The sequence below is a fragment of the Sardina pilchardus genome, chromosome 21 (assembly GCF_963854185.1).
Source record: "Sardina pilchardus chromosome 21, fSarPil1.1, whole genome shotgun sequence".
Classification (NCBI taxonomy): Eukaryota; Metazoa; Chordata; class Actinopteri; order Clupeiformes; family Clupeidae; genus Sardina; species Sardina pilchardus.
This window is the reverse complement of record NC_085014.1, coordinates 19200857-19221583: the sequence shown is the minus strand read 5'-3', so window position 1 is coordinate 19221583 and position 20727 is coordinate 19200857. Positions and strand designations below refer to the sequence as shown.

Sequence of the window (20727 nt, the reverse complement as noted above, 5' to 3'; positions counted from 1 at the left end):
GTTCTCGAGATTTTCACAGAAAACTGTGTCTGGCCATCTACAAGCCCGTTGGTGTAGTCACTAAATGTACACATCATTTAAGTAAGGGATAATGTATAGAACGCCGGTCATTATCGGAAAATAATTCCCGACAGGATGAACTGAACAATCCTGAAGGGAATTATTTTGTTAATGTTTGTTGCACCTGACATATTGTACATAGATTTCTTATGTATAAGTTTGATCCATGTTTACTGTACATGCAGAATTACTTTTTAAAAAGACAACATTTTATATTGTAATTAAATGTGTAAGGGGAGGATTCCTCAATCCTTATCAACATGGTCTCGTTACATGTCTAATGCATACCAATCCCTGAGTATTTCCAAGAGGGCGCTATTGTTAGAATAAGTGTTTTTGTTGAGGGCAGGGGATCCTCGCAACACACGAGAGACAGAAGAAAACAGAAAAAGAAAAAAACATGTTTTACCATCATTAGTTATTAAGCTATTACATCTTGTGTGGTATGTTCATTCATATTCTGCTAATTCCTTCTTCCTGACTACAGTAAAATACAGAGACATGTATATCTAGTCTTGAGACATACAAAGCTTTCTTATCCATCGTATCCTTGGGGTGCCTCTCAACATCTCTCCTCGAGGGGCGTTCCCACTGATATATAACTAAAACTGGATAGACCATTGTTGCCGCCCCATCATTCTTTATGTAGATCAGTGAGGATAGAGGCCCGAGGAGGAAGGGAGGATGTATAAAAGCCGAACGAGAGGTAGCCATAGTTTATGAGTGTGACCTGATTCTGCTCCATGAAGTAAGATTTCTCAACATTTCAGAAACCTTTCATAACTGTGACCTCCAGCCTAATTTGAAGCCAAATGCATGTGCAGTACCAATATGATGCTTTCACCCATAAGACTGGGCTCTGGAATAATGAGATACAAAAATAAAAGGAGGCAAATCTTTTATTTTCTTTCTTTTCCTTTGAGTGCAATTATAAACATTTTTTTTGATGCAAATATTGTTATCTCTCACCCAGGGCATTTAAAAGCCTCAGCCCAACGACTCAAACATTTGTTTGAAAAATCTACTAAGAAACAGCCAGATGTTTAAAAACAAACAAAAACAGACAATGTAGGATGGAACCAGTAAGCACCAGCCATCTCTCAGCATCATCAGTGCCTCTATAACAGTAGTTCAGAGAAAAGGTTGCATGTTGCTGAAAAAGGTTCTTACGACAAGACCAAATGAACAAAAGTTGGGTTTGCTTTTGCATCTTCCACAAAGATACATTTTGTCCTCACATTTTCTTGGGATGAGGTGTCCTCCCATGGCCAACAAAGTCCCCATTCCCTGAACACTGTGTTCAATCAAACAATCCGTACCAATCATCTACCTGAGCATTTGCGCGAGGAGGAAAGTTTAACTTGGTGGTTAGAAAAACACATTTCCTGAAACTCAGCTCATGATTGTTACAATGTTTCAGAAACTCATGTTGACAAACTCGAGTGTTCATTTTCTCTCCGTTTCCTTCCATTGGTAAACAAAAAAGGCCAGCTACAACAAGCAAAGAACGTCATGGAGGAGGGATGCCTTCAAATTTTGTCTCAGAGGTGGATATAACCATCAAAGGTACAAATAACTATTTGTACTTCAAACACTTTACTGTAAAAAGCACTGAAATGAAATTCAAAAAAAAAAAAAAAAAAAAATGGTTGCCACCTTCAGATAGATACAAAATATGACTAAATTCTCCAAGAACTTGCCAAGGATTGAGATAGCTTGTGTCCATTTGCAGAATGTGCTACCCAACAAACTGGGATAGAAAACTATAACCAAAAAAACATACATTCATTTCTACACAACCAAAACCTTAAATATCATCGACAGTAACAAACCATTGCAAGTAAACTACCTAACACACAACATAGTTGGATGAAAGGGATGTGTCAGCTAGCCTACAATCCAGTTCAAAGCTGTAAGTCCACATGGCAAATGTCTAGTATGCACAAATAAGGCGAATTGCTTTCTAATTTGAGGAACTGCAATTAATGTACTTTGAAGTTGAAAATCACTGTTAATGTAAATACAAGGGCAGTGGTTTTAACCCTTTCGTGACACTGCAAGACAACATCTGAACAGCTCCTCACTGACTGTACAATGACTCCAATTTAGCAATCATTTGACTGGTGTCAAACTAAGTCAACCAAGCATTTAAAATGCATCTTAAGCATAAGATTCATATTGAGAAAGGGTAGGTGACAAAAGAAGTTGTAAAATGAATCTGAATCTCAAAGCAATTAAAACAAAACATGAAAGAAAGGGAACTTGTGTTGAAAGAAAATAAATCCACCGGCTTGTGTTCTGGCTGTTTTTGCCAAAACATTTTCTGCATACTGCATTCACTGTACAAGGTATGTACTTTCAAGACAAAAAAAAGAACACTCTGCACACACACGCACATATACACTCACACACACTACACTAATTTTTTGGCTTCGAAGAAGCTCTTGAGGTGCCTCATTTGCCAGAATCCAATGGCCACCAGGATCAGTGTCTGGACGATGGACCACCAAAGCACTCTCTGATTGGTGCTCTCGCTGGTCTGACGGAAACGCTCCTCGCGATACTGCAGGGGAAACACAAGGCAAACAGTCACTCATGTCCTTTGAGAAATTCAACACGGTGCACTTAATCACATTAACTAGCCATGTTTGTTTGTTTGTTTGTTTGTGTGTTTGCTTGTCTTTTTAGTTTTCAATCCCCTTGACTGTATCAACTTGCTGTTACAATTGAAATGAAAACAAGGCCTTTGGTTTAATCTTGTACATAAATCATTTACTACTAATTTAGTTACTTAATTTAGTATGACCAGTTTTCATACGTCTGGCAGTACACTGCAACTTCAAAGTGTGTGATATGTTAGTGCGATATATGTCCGGAGTCCTTACTATTAAGTCCATACACTTGACACGATTGAGCACTTACCCGCTGGTAGTTCTGCTCTTTCTGAATCTGATCCACTTGCTCCACCAGCTGACGAACCCTTAACTGGAGCTCCGTCAGCTTGTCTTTGGCTGCGATTTCTGCATAGTTGTTGGTGTGCTCCCCAACTTGGATGTCCAGGTGTACTCTCTGGAGGTGAGAAAAGAAATGCGCACAATCAGAAACAAACAGTACCAAACCAAACTAAAGGCAGTATTGAACGAGGGTCTACAATTGACATACACATACAATTACACATGATAACCTAACCCACAGTTGACATTCATGTTCTGTAAGGTTTCGTTCAGACTAGACTTGTTTTCTAAGCTACCAGCTTTCGTTTTCTGTTTAATCCTACGGAGTATACCGTGTTTTCAAAAAAGTCCTCGGCTATTTCTTTTTACAAAAAGCTGTTGCCGGTATTTTTTTCTGCAGCTTTTTAAAGTTGAGATAAAGTGCCCTACCTCAAGCTTTTTTTTTTGCTGTTAGCTGTAAGACGCTCGTAACCAGCAGAAATGGAGACGGTAACTCAATTACACTGTTGCACAATGAGCTATATGGTGTAAGAGTTAAACTGTATCACCAAATTCTATGGAATCCCACATTTCTGGTCAGTGTATGTCTTTACTACAGTCGTTTGGAAAAACTAGCGTGTTACCTATAATTACGCTGATTAGCACACATGCTTATGGCAGTAAAAGACACTCTCGACTGTTATTTGCTGCCAGTGTTTTTTTTTTTTATTATTATTATTTATAAAGCGCCCAGGCTTTTCTTGTCAAAAACAAAGACTAGTCTGAGCATAGCCTAAGGAAGTCTCTATAATAATAACAATAATAACAATAATAATAATAATAATAATAATAACAATATTCAGCATTGTGTGTGCGCAATATTACGAGTATTATGAGAATTGGTCAACCAAGCACAGTTTGGATTTGCATCTCCATACAAAAACCATGGAGGTGCCTATGGTGGGGTGAGATTCTGATTTATTCTGATTTTAACATATACTTACAAGCATCCCGCCAGCAAAAAGGGAGAACTTGGAGGAATTGGAATGAAGGCAGATCTGATGTTCACCAGGGGTGTGAGAGGTAAATGTGAACCTTCCCTCTGAGCCATACTGACGAGAAAGGATCAGCTGCAGACACACACACAAAACACACAATGAAAGCACTTGACAAACCTGTATTTCTCATCCTACTTAACTCATTCTGTGTACTTCTCTCTCTTTATTTATACAGACCGATAGATAGGAGTCTTTATTGTCCACAAGGGACATTTTATATCTCTGACACCTGTCACTATAAACCCATTTACCTTCTCGTCAGGGTCTTTCACTTCAACAAACATGCCAAGTCCTTGAGTGGCAGGCATATACTCCTCTTTCATTTTGTCATACAGCTGTACACGGTAGTTTCCTGAAAAGTTGAGCATTGACATTATAAGTGACACAGGTTCACAACCTACACTGATAAAGAAAATTAGTATTTCATATGCAGGATGGGGTGACCAGACATCACCAGGTGCTGGACATGGGTACAAACATAGAAAAAAGAAAATCCTGTTTTATAGGCTCCCAGTTTAATGGCAGGTTACAACGTTTCGACCGCTGAGGTCTTCGTCAGGTATATGTATCAAGCAGTCGAAACATTGTAACCTGCTATTAAACCGGGAGCATACAAGACAGTGAGTGTGAATATCTTTTCTTTTTTCTATTTTAGCTACCGAAACTTAACATTAAAGTAAAATCAACGGTCAAAATGACAAGGCAGCTTGCGTAACTCACTTGCTGTAATGTCACTTTAGTTGTAATGCAAAGCAACTGACTGTCAACCAAAAACTAACAAGTCAACAAAATAATAGGCCATGCAAAGCAGTTGGCAAGTTTTCTTGTGCATTTGCATCAACACAGTAGAAGCAATGGTCAAACATTCACAAAAATGTTATTGATGGATTTCAAGCAACATTTTATTTCTACGTCACCTTACTGACATGCTGTTTGACTTTCTGAACTACTCTTCCTCATACACTGGAGTTTTGCAATCATGTATCAATTAACCACGTCAGCACTACTCAGTACTAAGACCATTTTATGTGAAACAAATGGTTGCATTACCCTTGATCTAAAACAAATAGATACCCAGCCCTAGACATAGTCTTTCGAACTTAAGAAAAAAACCTTTTTAGAGCAAAATCATTCGCTCCTGAATAGCAAAACACTGACATTTAACTGGGCTGGTGGGGTACAATGTGCAATGCTAATTATTTATTCTCTCACCATTTAGTTGCCGAAGAATTTTTATTAGTATATTACCCTAAATACGTCAGCACCCCGGGAAGCAGAATCGAGTTGATGACTGAAAATTGTCTCTGCAATACTAAGGGCTGCGGCTACTTTAGCTATTATCAGTAGCTGGCCAAGGTAACCAATTGGTTTAGGTCAAGGCAACCACTTGATTCAGATAACTCAAGAAGACAACATATTGCCTGTGTGCTGCTTCCGGGATAAGATGATGGCTAACTGGAAAGTGGCATGACAAGAGGTGGAGTGGCACGCTAGAGCGGTAGATGGATATGTTTTGCTGTTGCAGAATGGAATCCACCTTGCCATTCATAGATATGCATGTATTTTGCCCGAGTGGCTGTAACCTGTAACGTGTATGTAATGCATAGACATAGATATAGAATGCGAGTATAAAAACATCAGTATATGTTTGTATTGACAATGTCTGCGCGTGAATGTCTGACAATTGCCGCTGCCATGATGAACACAGCGCATGCAAGCGGAAGAAAACCAGTTGGTGGAGAAACCAGAAGGGACCGGCAACGTCTTGACATCTGGATTAAGTGACATGTATTTGACATGTCTTTCAGTTAGCTTGCTAGATCGCCGACATGAACTGAAACCAACCTTAGAACTACTACTTTTAAAATTGCACATTCTAAACACTGAATACTAAGAGGGGGACAGTAGGTTAGATAAGTGAATCGATGACAAGGATTTACCTTTAAGATTACTAACGTTACCCTTACGTAACCTGTGGAACATTGTAATTTACTCAGAAATTTATAACTTACAGTATAAACTCTGAAATGCAGTTCAACCAATGGTGGTTAGCCAGCAAGCTCGCTAGAAAACCAGGTGACGTAGACTGATGCTACTAGTTATCCTTCAGTCAGTTCCAGAAAGTAGTTAGCCGAGCTAACAGCTAACTTCCCGTGTCTCAATGATTAGCAAGCAGGCTAGCAAGAAAACTCAGTATTAAACCATATTTGAATACATACCAATTATCATAGTTTCGTCTGGAATTTCTTCTATGAAACATTTCTTCTCAGTTTCCCCGATGTGAAAGTATAAAGCAGAGACGAAACTGTTGAAAAAGTTCAGAAGCAAAACCGTGTATAAAGTGAGCTGCATCCTGGCTGCCACCATCTTGCCACTAACACTACGGACACACAGAGACTGCGCAAAGTTTCCTGTGCCACGTAACCTTTCGCTTCACATGGTCCAATCAAAAATTGACTGTCTACCATAGAATCGGCAAGGCTACTTTGCATTTGAGGAGCGCAGTAAGGTGATGGTGAGTTATAAGGTGAACTACTAGACAATCTTTGCTAGTAAAGTTGTCGAAGTTTTTCCATCTATGATACAACAGCTGCAGCTGATGCGAATACGGATAGTCAGTCACAAAATAATGACACTGAATATTCATAGGAAAGCTCTATTATTTCAATAAATGGTAATGGCATGGTAGTAGCCTACATTATTAGAGATTAGCCATAATAAATAACAATGTCAATTCAATCAGTGACAATGTTACATTGTGTTACATCAGTGAGACATTGTTATAATATTATACAAACCATAGCCTAACCCATTGCGCTTAATAGACTAAGTGCATGTTGAACAGAAAGATCCAAAACGTGCAGGAGCAGAGAGTAGGCCTATTGGGCAACTCATTCCACCATCATGGAACCACTGAGTCTTGAATTTGTGAATAGCGTTTATAGCTGGTTAACAACCATTCATCAGAAGACCACAGTCAGAGAGGGTTAAAGCGAAGGATCTTTGCCGCAGTGGCCGGATGGTGTATCTTGGTCATTGAATTAAAATAACAGGGAGCAGATCCAGTCAACTACGCTACCCAAGACACTAATCTCAATAAAGCTGCTTAATTACTGTAGTAGGTTGGACTTAGGCCTATAGCCTGGAGACCAGACTCTCTGACTTTGCAGAGATGTAGCGTAGGTAGGTAGTTTCTAATAGTTAGGAACAGGTTTCCGTTTGGTTACCATAGCTAAAACAATAGAGTTTGGACTGCTCGAATTACATTTGTGTTAACTGATCTGCAAAAGGGTGGGGAAAATGTGTTAATCCAATGAGAAAGGGTTCCTTTTTGTTGGCAAACTTCAGAGGTGTATTTTCGCCTTAGCTAGGTGACAGCAAGACAATGATGACGTGAAATGTCCTGCTTACATTGTATGATTTTGCATAGATTTGGAAAAGATTTTGAAAGACTCAGACCTTCTCACATTTAAAGACAACTCATAGAGTTTTAAGGCACAAACTAGTCACAGGCATTTACCAAATCCCAAGTCCCCCTGCTTCGCTGCCGGTGACACTATAAGTCACGAACAGCACCAATATACCACGAATACCACCTTGAGTGCCAGTCACAAAAATCACATACGTCTCCCTGTATGCACGTCTTCCCTTCTTGTCCCCTCTTGTCCCCTCGCATACACATCCAGTGTATGTCTATCTAGCAGTCAATCATTCCACAAGCAGTCCCAAGCAGTCCCAAGCAGCCCCCCCCCCCCCCCCCAGGACCCGCCCGAGTCAGTCACTGAAGTACTAATCCGTAGGAACACGCAGCCACCCTCCTTTCTCGCTGGGTGCGCCCTTGCTGAACAGAGTCCTTCTGCCGATGGCCCCTTGCTGGGTGGGACTGATGTCCAACCTGCAGTTGCTCCAGACTAACTCCAGCATCTGTACCACCCCTGCACTTCGGTAAGGTGTATAGCACTGGCACTGCCTCCACAGCTTGTTGATCACTCCTTATGGATTTTGCTGCTACTCCCGAGCATCCAGGCCAAGCAACTGGAGGAATCTGCTGGCCGGCGACGGCCATCTTCTGAGCAACTCCGTAACCACTGGAGTTCTGCCTCAATGGCATTGGGCAGCTTGAGTAAGCTGAGGTTGACAGTGGATCTGAATAAGGAGACAGAGAGGGTTTGAGAATATTCACATGTACCATCTTTTCTGACCCCCCTCCCCCAACTGGTGAAACCCAGTACAAGGCCTCTGTGACCCTTTCAAGAATTGTAAAAGGCCCTTTAAAGCGCCTAATTTGGACACATTCCCCTGTTCCTTGCTTTATCTAAGACCCATACTACGTAGCTCCCCACCAGAATAATAATATTGGAAATTGGCTTTCATATCAAAATTGTCTTTTTGTTGACCATAAGCTTTAGCCTGATACCCCTTCACAGCCTCCTCCACTGATCAGGTCTCAGCTAACCGAGTCACATACCGGTATTCACTAGCTGAGGAAAATGATTCTCCCACCCATATCCATCTTGATATCCACAGAAAGATTATCTCTCGCCCAAACAGCACCTTATACGCTATCACATAGGTGGCCCATCCTAATTAGACTGATTGTCTTCCACAAACAAGGACAACAGCATTATTGAACCTGTCAATAATGCCATCTGATTGGGGGTGATATGGAGTAGTTGTCATATGAATGTTCAGCAGTCAACATAACTCCCTAAACAAACTAGACTCAAACGTCCTTCCTTGATCCGAATGAACAGTGTGAAGTGCCCCAAACCTACCCACTCCTGCACCAAAACCTTCACAATAGTGCCAGCTTCCTGATTGGGTAATGTGAAGGCTTCTGTCCATTTAGAAAATGTCTTCAAATGCAATTATTTCATATGGCCTTGTAGCAGTTACTGTTTGTAAAGGAGCACAGGGTACACGTCTGTGTGTTGTCGGGGAGGCACAATCTGCACAGTGCCTACACTACTGTTTGAGATCATTGAACCACCCTGGCCATGCTAAACACCTCCCCACCCACAGCACGCAACACACCACACACAGCACACCACACAGGACCGACTCAAATTAGTTATGTTTTCTTGCCTATATGTTCATCTTTATTTGCATAATTCCTGTATGTGTTTACATTTGAAGTATCCTTATCATACATGCTACCACAGGTTAGTTCATTTAAATACTCTCTATTGAAGAACAGACATGTGTGCATACCGCTGAAATTGCCGTTGTCGTATACTGATAGCTCCTTCTGACTGCTTTAGAGAGAGAATAAAGCCAGAAACAACTGTGGTTATAGACTTTCTACATACTGCAGACATTTTGTCTCTGTACAGTTTGAAGGACTTGCAATGCTCTGTGGTGAGCTTAGATTGTAACTGTGCACCTGATTTGATCTGATCTAGACGTGTTGATTGGTCTTCTCACTGTAAAAACATTTTGGTTTAGTTGCATAGTACAGGGAGGGCCAACATCTTATTAGCTTAAAGTCTATTTTAATTTCAAGTCAGGAAATAAAGTTGAATTGCATACCTGGATTAGGAGCCTCAGTATGGCGTGAGCCCTGATTCTTACTTAACAAAGACAAAGAAAGAGGCACAATTAGTATTATGTAGGCCTACATAACTACTAGGATGTTGATGTCATGAAATCATGAAATAGTTACCCATATCTGTGCCGCTGATGTTTATCTGTGACAGAGAAAAAACATAATGAATTAGTTATGTTTTCCTGCCTATACAGTTCATCTTTATTTGCTTAATTCCTATTGTTTACATTTAAAGTATCCTTGTCATACATGCTCCCACAGATTAGTTAATTTAAATACTTTCTATTTAAATGCTGTCTATTGAAGAACAGACACGTGTACATACCGCTGAAAGCATTTCCGTATACTGGTATCTCCTTCTGACTGCTTTAGAGAGGGAATAATAAAGCCACAACTGTGGTAAGACTTTCTATACATACTGCAGACATTTAGTCTCTGTACAGTAGTTTGAAGGACTTGCCATGCTCTGTGATTTTAGCTTACACACCTGATCTGATCTGTTCTAGATCTGTTGATCGGTCTTCTCGCTGTAAAAACATTTTGGTTTAGTTGCATAGTTCGGGGAGGGCAATAATATCTTGGTATAGCTTAAAGTTCATTTTAATTTCAAGTCATAGGAAATAAAGTTGAATTTCATACCTGGGATAGGAGGCTCAGAATGGTGTGTGCCTTGATTCTCACTGACCAAAGACAGAGAAAGAGAAAAAATCAGGATATGTAGGCCTACATACAGTAGGATGTTGATGTCATGAAAACATGAAATAGTTACTTACTCAAACCCATATCTGTGCTGCTGATATTTATCTGTGCCAGAGAAATGTTAATTTCATTTTAATAAATTAGTTTAGTTGTGTATCCTACATATTGTATTTGCATAATCCCTGTATGTTGTTTTAACATTCAAACCATCCATGTCATGCTACCCAAGGTTAGTTCATTGAAATACTCACTATTCATCCATGTTTCAACTGACTGATTGCAATAGCATTAATCTGGACGAATTGATCAACTGCAAATAAATGGCACCTATGTATCTACGTATATATATATACAGTATATGTAACTATCTTGAGGGATGGAGCTAAGACATATTCAACAGCTGGTAATGATACATTATATAATCTAAGACAATAAAATGACTTACACTTGAGCCTGCATGCCACCAGCACCACAACAACTAATACAACTGCTATTAAGACTGCTATTAAAACCAAAAAGTTCACAGACAATCCAGAGCCATCTGGCTTTGTTGGAGGGACAACTCCTGGAGGAAAAATTAGAGTCATTTGACATTTGTTGTTTGCCACTTGGAGTGCTTCTGGACCGCACACAACACAAGACGTGGCACACAAACGCCACTGATATTTTGCTCTGAAATATGATAACACAGCACAGTCTATTGAAGCTGATAAAATACATTACTTTGGACTTGGATGATGATTGAGTGTCCATTTGTTGAGTTCACATTTTCTGTGAAATATTTTTTTATTGAGTACACACAGCTGTAATTGCCTGAGTCGTTTGTCTGGACTCTCTTAAGTGTAAAACATGCTTCCTTTGTCTGAGTCACTTCCATCCTGATTCCAGTCCCATTTCTGCAAAGGTACATGTGCAAAAGCCCCTGTGTTTTGGCACTGAAATTGCTACATTTCAGTTGTACATAGTCACCCTCAAATACAGAAGTGCTGTTTGGAAAAATGGCAGCCGCCAAAAAGTCTAAAACATAGAAAAACATTATCATTCTAAATCAAATGATCATCTTTGTTTAGGTAACATCTGATTTCCATAACTCAATCATACATCATATATGAATAAATAACTGAAATCAATTGAACATACCTGCCTCAGTTTGAGTAAATGTGTTCAAAGCACATGTGAAGGCTTTGTAGAAGGAAACCATTGATGAGAAACATGGATTATATTAATGCATTCTTTTATTTATGACATTATTGAATGGTTCTTTTGAGCTAATTTGAATACTTTTGTTTGAATCAATGACATAAACAGAAGTCATAAAATGAAAATATGTTTGTATAAATCTCACAGCCAATTTCTACTTGCTTTCTGTGTGCAATTTACCCTTTAGTTGTTATTTTGATATTATTATATATGCTATTATTATGGGATGGCCCATTTAAGTGAATGGAACATTCTGTGGCATTATGAAGAGCCATGTAATAACTTAATAAATTGGCTTCACTTACAATTTCATACTGTATTACTTTAATTATTCTATCTCAATCATTTGATTTTTACTTACTTATCATAAGGAGTATGAGCCCCATTGCCCCAAGAGATGGAGAGCTGAAGTATAAGATGATGTGGCCCTGAGGTTTCTCTGAGTAATGACGACTGAAGGAGACTCAGGCAGTCAAGTGATGTGACAACATCGGCAATAGTAATAAAGAGGAAATGGCTTCTAACTTTTGATCTAAATGGAAGTAGACTATTTGCATGTGACTTTGAAAACCTAAAGTTACCATTTTCCTGTAGAATAATATTGACATTTTGTATTGATTGCAGCTCACATAATTAAAAAATTCTATTTTTGGTTTTTAATGTTATTCTTTTAGCTGTGTGCTTGGTTTGTTGTTTGAGAGTGTGAAGTTTTTCGCTTTCGCTTATTACAATTCACACTTACGTGCACACACACACACACACACACACACACACACACACACCACTTCACACACTCAAAACACACACACACACACACACACACACAACTTACTCATACTGTACGTGCACACACACACACACACCACGCACTCAACATGTTATTTTGCAAGGAAACGTGTTACACAACACGATCCAATAGATTAATTAACGTGACAGTGACACAATCAGACATGAGAGTAGGTTGCAAACTTTTATAACACCTTGTGGAAGGACCCATCTGTGGTACTTTTTTTGAGCCTTTCAGTTTTCTTTCAGTGCCAACAGCGTTAGTAAGGTTTGTGCTAAAAGAGCGCAGACATAACATCTTGCAGCATGCTTTACAATCTCAAGAAAATAGAAGCATGCATCTCAAATGTTGATCAGTACTGTAGATAGAACATGTGGGAGGACTACTGGCATGCATGGCTTGGACAAATGTGTCTCTAAGGGAAACTATACAGTTTGGGCAATTTGTCCACTGTTCCAACATGTGCACCAATGCACAAAGCCAGGTCCAGACATGAATGAAAGAGTTTGGTGTGGATGAACTTAACTGGCCTGCATAGAGTCCTGACCTCAACCCAATTGAACACCTTTGGGATGAGTTAGAGTAGAGACGGTCAAAAATTCCCACAAACAAGCACACTCCTAAAAATTGTCAAAAGCCTTCCCAGAAGAGTTGAAGCGGTTATAGCTGCAAAGGGTGGACTGAAGTCATATTAAACCCTATGGATTAAAAATGGGATGTCACTTGAGTGCATGTGGGAGTCAAGACAGGTGACCCAATACTTAGTATACTCTAAGAAGAGATGTGTCATTTTGACACATTTCTGTGTGTGCTCAGGGACGACACATTTTGTGTCAATTTCAACACAGCAATTGTGTGGCTGGCTTGGTGAAAAACAGAGTTCAGCTATCTCAAAACAACAAACAGAATGTGTATCTACAAAAATATGTACCTTTTTGTTTGTTGTTTGCTTGTTTATATTGTTTTTGTTACTACACGAAATTAACACAAAATCGTGTCGTCACTGAGCACACACATTTTGTGTCAAAATGACACATCTCTTCTAGTGTATATCCCCAAGTCTAGGGAGTTTTTCCTTGCCCTGTTACTCATGGTCTCTCTCTGTTTAAGTACAGTGCCATGAGACATTCCAGTCATTACCTCCGCCAAGGAGGTTATGTTTTCATCGGGGACTGGCGTTTGTTTGTCTGTTTGTTTGTTTGTCTGTCTGTTTGTTAGCAAGATCACTCAAAAAGTAATGGATAGATTTCGATGAAATGTTCAGGGAATGTCAGAAATGACCCAAGGACGACACGATGAAATTTTGGGAGTGATGCGTAACACCGTCGGGATTCTGGAGCTGTTAATGTTTTTCGGTTAGTGGTGTAATAGCATGGTATGGCCACGTGGTGGCGATCTGAACAATATAGGTTCAAATGTATGACAACCTAGGAAGAACAATACAGGCGGGGGTCTGCGCTCTCTGAGTGCTTTTCTAGTTCTGTTTACATTATAGCTTTGTGCATTCTCAGTACGCTAACTAGTATGCTTCAACTTAGATTAATTCGAAATGTTGACAATTCTGCCCTCAGCAAAACCGATATAACCGATATAAAACATAAAAGTTTACTTTTATATGTGTTATGATATGTTAAGCACTGTCAACCGTCACTTTAAAATCGATACAATGCAGCTTCGCCGGAAATAGAAAACCGTTTTCTGAATAGGCTACTGAGGTAGATAGATAGATAGATAGATAGATACTTTATTGATTCCCAAAGGGAAATTCAAGGTCCCAGCAGCTTAAGACACCACACACAACATACAATACAATGTAAACAGGAAAATACAAAGCAAATCAACAAATCAACATGACTAAAGGAGCAGTAAAATACTGACAACCCATGAAATTGACAACCACTGTCCACAAATGCTGTCAGAATCTTCTTTACTCTTCAGATAGCAGACACAATCAGCAAAACAAACATAAAACCTGAGGTATAAGCAAAATAAAGAGCTGACTAATAGACTGCTGGTTAGTAAAAACCCTGACTTAAGAAGAATAAATAGCTGATGGACAGACAGAATATTTCTCTGACCGCAGACACTTGCTGTGGCCCTTCTCTACAGAGTACAATCTTGACTTTCTCCTCTACCAATTAGACAACTTTTCATGACAGGTTGCCTTCACATACATGCTGTGTCTATTTCACAATGTTGTTTTTTCTTCTGCTTAGTAGTATTGGCCTTTTTGAATATTCACTGCCAATGAAAGTAGGATCATGATGAATTGAACAGGTCAACCTCTTTTTAAACTGAACTGCAATTCCTTTTGTGCTAGAAATGTATGCCAACATACTCTGTACATGACTGGCCGGCGACACGTTGTAAAGTGTCCCGATATACAGAATTAAATAAAAGGGCAAAATAAAAAAATTTTTGTCACATACAGCAAACGTCTTCTCACTAACCGCTAGTTGTCTGTCCTCTGAACACACTCCACAAATAGCAACAAAAACAAACTGGTTCAGCCTGCACCACGAAACATAACAAACAGTGTTTCAGCCAATAACCGGTGAGATGCATATTTAGGAGAGTTTCAATTGAGTCAAGTCAAGTCAAGTCAAGTCATATTTGTTTATATTCAATTGACTCAAGGTGCTCACAGAAATAAAACTGTTATAAAAACAAAAAAAGTGACAATTACATAAAGTACAAAAAATAATAGTAATCATCATGATAAACTGGTTATGATTGTAGATAAGAGAAGATACGGTTACTAAAGCTATAACTACTGGCTTTGACAAAAATGCGCAGTAAAGTTAAAGATAATGCTGAACAAAAATTGAATAAGATAAATAAAGAAATAAGGGGAGAATTAATGGACATTATTGTAAGCTACTAATAGTGGGACAGGACTTGATTTCTATTGGGAGATTATTCCAGAGTCGAGGGGCAACAACAGAAAAAGCCTTATTACCTTTTGTTTTTGCGCTGGGGACTCAAAGACGATGTTGCGAGGAAGACATCAGTGTTCTGATATACTGTCACAGATATACTGTGCAGATCTTTTAAATTAATTCTATATTTGACAAGTAACCAGTGGAGTTGGGCCAGCACATCTTAAGTGCACCTGTTCCTCAGTTCCATTAAGAAGCCTACAGTGGGGAGAACATGTATTTGAACCCATGCTAAAGTTGCCTAAAAAGAGGAATATAAAAGCATCATTTGACAATTGATCTTAATGCCTTCATTCAAAAAATGAGTAAAAATCAAATCGCTAAGGACACCAATTTTCTTTGTGATTGAAGAATGTATCGCAATGTATCCTGATAAAGTTCCCTTGGCCGTTGGAATTAAAAGAGCCCCACATCATCACATACCCTTCATCATACTGTAGCTAGAGATTGGCATGGTGCTTTTTCCAGTATAGGCCTATTAGGCTGTTTGATGCTCATTGGGCTCAAAGCAAATCAAACAGGCTGGGTTCAAGTAGTGGGGGGTAGAGGGGCTGGGGGGCCGGTCAGAGTGGGGTGGTGGGCCGGAGTCGGCACGCGGGACGTAGTTTGGCGATCCCTGTCCTAGACCATGGGTGCGACCCGAGGGCTCCTGAAATTGCGTGGGTCTACCGCTACAGACCACTAGGGCGGCCGAAAAAAAACATTGTTTGATCGGGGACCGGGGTAATGACTCATTTAATCATATATAACAGTATGAAACGAATTGATTAACTGAAAAATGTTGCATAGTGTACCTTTAAGATTTGCCATAGAGAATGAATGGGGGAAATTGCAGAGGCGATAGTTTGACGGTGTCATACTCCTGTTTGGGCCCGTTGTACAACATGTTTTGGGGATTTAGACCTAGCCTAAATACAGAGAGTTATAGTCCAGCCAAGATGTAACAAAAGCATGGATTATAGTTTCTAAATCTGTATATTAGAGCCAGGGCTTTAATTTTGTCAATGTTCTCAGTGGAAAAAAGCTTCATATGGGGTCCATATCATAACTAGAAAATGTAATTCCATGGAAGGAATTACCATTGCATATAAATGCAAAAAGGTTGCTGACTGTGTAAAACATTCCTATTAGGTCTATAGTTAAAAAGACAACTAGGCTACGTACAGAAGAATAGATAAATAACAATAACCCAATTACATTTCCACTGAAATTACTTGGAAAGTCACATTTAAAAAGTGATTTATGAAAATGCATCAAAATTGTGGATATAGGCTAGGCCTATTATGGAAAATAACTCTTTAGGCTATTAGAATTTAAGACTGAAATGAAGTTGGCAACTTCAAACGAGTTGCAAGAGCTGACACTTTAGTAGCCTACCGTGAAACGACTGGTAGGATAGCTTATATAGCCTTCATATCTACACGAATTGGAATACGGAATACAATGTCAAACAACGCCAATCAACTATGATGCAGCAACAGGTAGGATATCTAGCAAATGTAACGTTAGCTTACAGTAGGATATTTGTACAGGATGAGCTAGTATGTTCTTCGAAGTGTCTCCAGGTGTGTGATTGTCCTAATAGGAATGTAGAAGCTGTTAACAAAGGTTTTTAATTTGTGAATGATACCGAAAAACCTAGCCTGGAGCAAGTTTGGTTGTCGTTAGCTAAATACAGTGTTAGATTTACGTTGACGTTAGGTTAGATTGTCTTTAGCTGTTGATAACGTTACCGAGAGCAAACCGGTTACTGTAACGATATAAACAAATCAAGTTAGGAGTAGCCTAACAGGAGACAAGACGATAACGTCCTGGTTTACAGCAGCTATGGCATGGTAGAATGTTTTCATAGCTGTTAGTAGCCTACTCAGCACGCAGCTACAGTTTAATGAGTAGACAAAACATTCAGGTTGCAGCGGTGGCATGGCTTTAGTTTGGATCAAAGATCCTTGATTACTGACAGCTGAGCACTGACGTAACAATTAGTCTTTGCCGCCAAAGGATCTCAATGTAAACTCTATGGGAATTTTAAACTCTTTTATCGTAAATATCTCAAAAAGTATGAAGTTCACAAATGTCAAAAATACAATTGTCAAATCTCCGTTACAAGGTCTTTGTAGGAGTGCTTGAATGACGTCAAACGGTTAAGTGGTTTTAGCGTTATAAATCGTTGATTTTGGTCGGAGGAAGAATAATTATCCCGATAATAAAAAGAACAGGGATAACAGTACATTGCATTTACATGCAATGTAATTAGTCTTGACACACCTGACAATTGAAGATCCTGAAATGAGTTACTTTTTAAGATTTTTCAACTCTTAGGGGATGATAAAACGGAAAAGACAAATCTAATGCTTGCAAGTTGGTCACCATGTGGCATACTACTGCACGAAAAAGGAAGAATGGGTTTATATTTACAGTGCATGAAAATGCACTGTACTGTTCTTCCTAGGCTTCTTATTACAGTGCATGAAAATGCACTGTACTGTTCTTCCTAGGCTTCTTCAACTTCAACTTTTTATTATTCTTCTTCTAACGCACGCAATTCAGCTTGAACCGTTTAACGTAGAAACTTCATTCAAACTGTGTTACGTAGGTCTTGCTTATGCCATGTGTGCTTTGTATTTTTCAACTTTGTAACTTTTATACTTTTTAAACTATTAGTTAAAAACTATTACAATTCCCCCCATAGACTTAACATTGCTCATTATGACATCACGGCAGCAATTAGAATCTTACGCCAGGTGGCCGGCCACCTGGGCACCAACTGTCAGTTTCTCTCAGGTTTTAAGCATACAATCTCTCTGAAGACTACACATATCCTGTTAAACTGTTTCCTCTGTCCACAACTGTTTCAAAATAAAAGTCCTCACTGCAATAATACACTATTAAATCATTTAACCATTGAAACTACTCAACTATTGAACTGTTCAACCATTCCAACTGTCAGTTATCATCCACTATGCCTCCAGTCAACTACATGAAACCTCCATGTACCTAGCAACCAACATAGCAACCATTAAAATTAAGTGTTTATGACCATTTCCATAGCAACCAACATGATTATACTGCAGTAACTTCTTGTTTCCTGATAGTGGCCACCATGGATACCCTAACAACAAATGTTTCAAAATAAAAGTCCTCACTAGCAAGTTAGCTAGTTAGCATGGTTAGCATTGTTAGCATAGTTAGCATTTTTAGCATAACTGCAAAAAATCATCAACTAAGTTAGCTAATCAACCTGGTTAGCATTGTTAGCAAATCTAGCATTGTTAGCATAGTTAGCATTTTTAGCATTACTGCTAGAAATCATCGGTTAAGTTAGCGAATCAACCTGGTTAGCATTGTTAGTAAAGTTAGCATTGCTAGCATAATTAGCATTTTTAGCGTAACTGCTAGAAATCATTAGCTAAGTTAGCTAATCAACATTTTAACATGAATAGGAATCATTAGTTAAGTTAGAACTGGAATGTTTCATCTTTAAACTGTCTACCTTCACACTATCAACTCTCTGTAAACTATGCAACCACCATGTTTATCCTAGCTACACCTTAGTAACCATATCTACATTATCTATCTATTTTTGCATTTTCATGCACTGGTAATTCCTTGGAATTGCATTTCTAGTTCTTATTCTTCTTGTGGCTATGGCTATGGTTATTTAGCAGACGCCTTTGTCCAAAGCGACATACAAATAAATAACAATACAAATTAAATTAACAGTGAACAATTACAAACTAGGGAGAATAGTAACATTATCAGTAAAACAATAATTTTAAGCACTAACCTAATGAGAAATAAAACAGTGAAATGAGAATAGCAATCAAATAAGTCACTCAGTTAATTATATATAATAATAATAACTAAAGCATGGTATGGCTAAATTTAAGGACAATAGCAAAATAAATTTCAAATTCTATCAATAGACAAATTATAACAAAACAATACTATTATACAAACCATAACACATCACAAACTCAAAGGACTAAGTGCATATTAAATAAATATGCCTTAAGACCCCTCTTAAAAGATCCAAAGCTGTTGCTGGAACGGAGAGCACTGGGCAACTCATTCCACCAACACGGAACCACTGAAGAATAGGATCTACAATTTGACCTAGCATGTATGGTTGGTCGACATAACAGACGCTCCTCAGAAGATCGCAATGGGCGGTTGGGAATGTACATCGTGATTAAAGAACTGAAGTAGCTGGGAGCAGATCCAGTCAGTGTCCTATAGGCCAGAGTGAGAGATTTAAATTTAATTCTGGCTACTATAGGGAGCCAGTGGAGAGTAACTAGGAGAGGGGTTACATGTGTCCTCTTTGGCTGATTGAAGACCAGTCGTGCTGCAGCATTCTGAATCAACTGTAGTGGTCTTAATACACAAGCAGGTAGGCCAGCTAACAGAGAATTACAGTAGTCCAGCTTGGAGATAACCATTGCCTGTACAAGAAGCTGAGTGGAATCTTGTGTCAGATAAGGTCTGATCTTCCTAATGTTGTACAGGGTATACCGACATGACTTTGCAATTGAGGCAACATGCTCAGAGAAAGTAAGTTGGTCATCAATTATGACACCCAAGTTACGTGCCGATCTGGTTGGAGTCAGTGAGGATGAATCAAGCTGGATATTGATCTGTTGGGGAATAGCTGTTTTTGCTGGAAACACCAAGAGCTCAGTTTTGGAAAGATTAAGCTGAAGGTGCTGATCCTTCTTCTTCTAACGCAGTTAATGCAACTTCAACCGTTTAACGTAGAAACTTCATTCAAACTTTGTTGCGTAGGTCTTACTTACGCGATGTGGGCTTTATAATTTTCAACTTTGTAACTTTTATACTTTTTGAACTATTAATTAAAAACTATTCAACTTTCCCCATAGACTTAACATTGCTCATTATGACATCACGGCAGCAATTAGAATGTTACGCCAGGTGGCCAGTCCAGGTGCAGCAGCTCTCTCTCTCACACTGGCTCTCTTGAGACTACATTTTCTGTTCCCCTGTATCAACTGTATCAACATAAGTCTTCCTAATTCCATCCAACTTTCTATCCATTCATCTTCTTCAAACCATTCACTCATCCACCCATTCTAAACAGTCTGCCTATCAACATCAATTAGACAATCTACATTCAACTTTTAAACAATCTACTCTGTCTCAGGCTTTAAGGATACACTCTGGATCTTAAGACTAGCCAGTTAAATTGATTACACCTGTATCTGTATCCACCACTCTCAGTAGAGAGCTGTGTCTCTCCACTCTACAAGAATATAAGGCACATTCCATCCAACTTTCTATCCATTCATCTTCTTCAGACCATTCACTCATCCACCCATTAAACTGTCTATCAACATCTATTAAACAATCTGCCTATCAACATCCATTAAACTCTCTGTCTATCAACATTAATTAGACTATCTACATTCAACTTTTAAATGATTTACTCTGTCTCTCTGGCTCTCTTAAGACTAGCCAGTTAAATTGATTACACCTGTATCAACTACTC

General features: G+C 38.9%; 1 protein-coding gene and 1 long non-coding RNA gene across 2 annotated transcripts; both read right to left on the bottom strand.

Annotated features, from left to right (window-relative positions):
• Nucleotides 1–941: 941 nt before the first annotated feature.
• On the bottom strand, nucleotides 942–6431 carry tmed9 (transmembrane p24 trafficking protein 9). Its single transcript, XM_062524504.1, has 5 exons — nucleotides 6271–6431; nucleotides 4303–4403; nucleotides 3998–4123; nucleotides 2983–3129; nucleotides 942–2623 (listed from the first exon to the last, which is right to left on the bottom strand). The coding sequence occupies exons 1-5, from the start codon at nucleotides 6416–6418 to the stop codon at nucleotides 2474–2476; spliced, it is 672 nt and encodes a 223-aa protein (XP_062380488.1). The 5' UTR covers nucleotides 6419–6431; the 3' UTR covers nucleotides 942–2473.
• Nucleotides 6432–10105: 3674 nt separating this feature from the next.
• Nucleotides 10106–10800, bottom strand: LOC134069053 (uncharacterized). Its single transcript, XR_009936761.1, has 4 exons — nucleotides 10741–10800; nucleotides 10370–10400; nucleotides 10236–10276; nucleotides 10106–10123 (listed from the first exon to the last, which is right to left on the bottom strand). It is a non-coding gene; the product is annotated as an uncharacterized LOC134069053 (long non-coding RNA).
• Nucleotides 10801–20727: the final 9927 nt, after the last annotated feature.

Excerpts from the sequence above, each read along its gene's own strand:
- tmed9 (XM_062524504.1), bottom strand. The coding sequence starts at position 6,418 with ATGGTGGCAGCCAGGATGCAGCTCACTTTATACACGGTTTTGCTTCTG. Across the intron at positions 4,124-4,302 it reads TGAAAGACCCTGACGAGAAG|CTGATCCTTTCTCGTCAGTA; the intron begins GTAAATGGGTTT and ends GTGTGTCTGCAG. Across the intron at positions 3,130-3,997 it reads TTTTTGCTGGCGGGATGCTT|AGAGTACACCTGGACATCCA; the intron begins GTAAGTATATGT and ends TCTCACCTCCAG.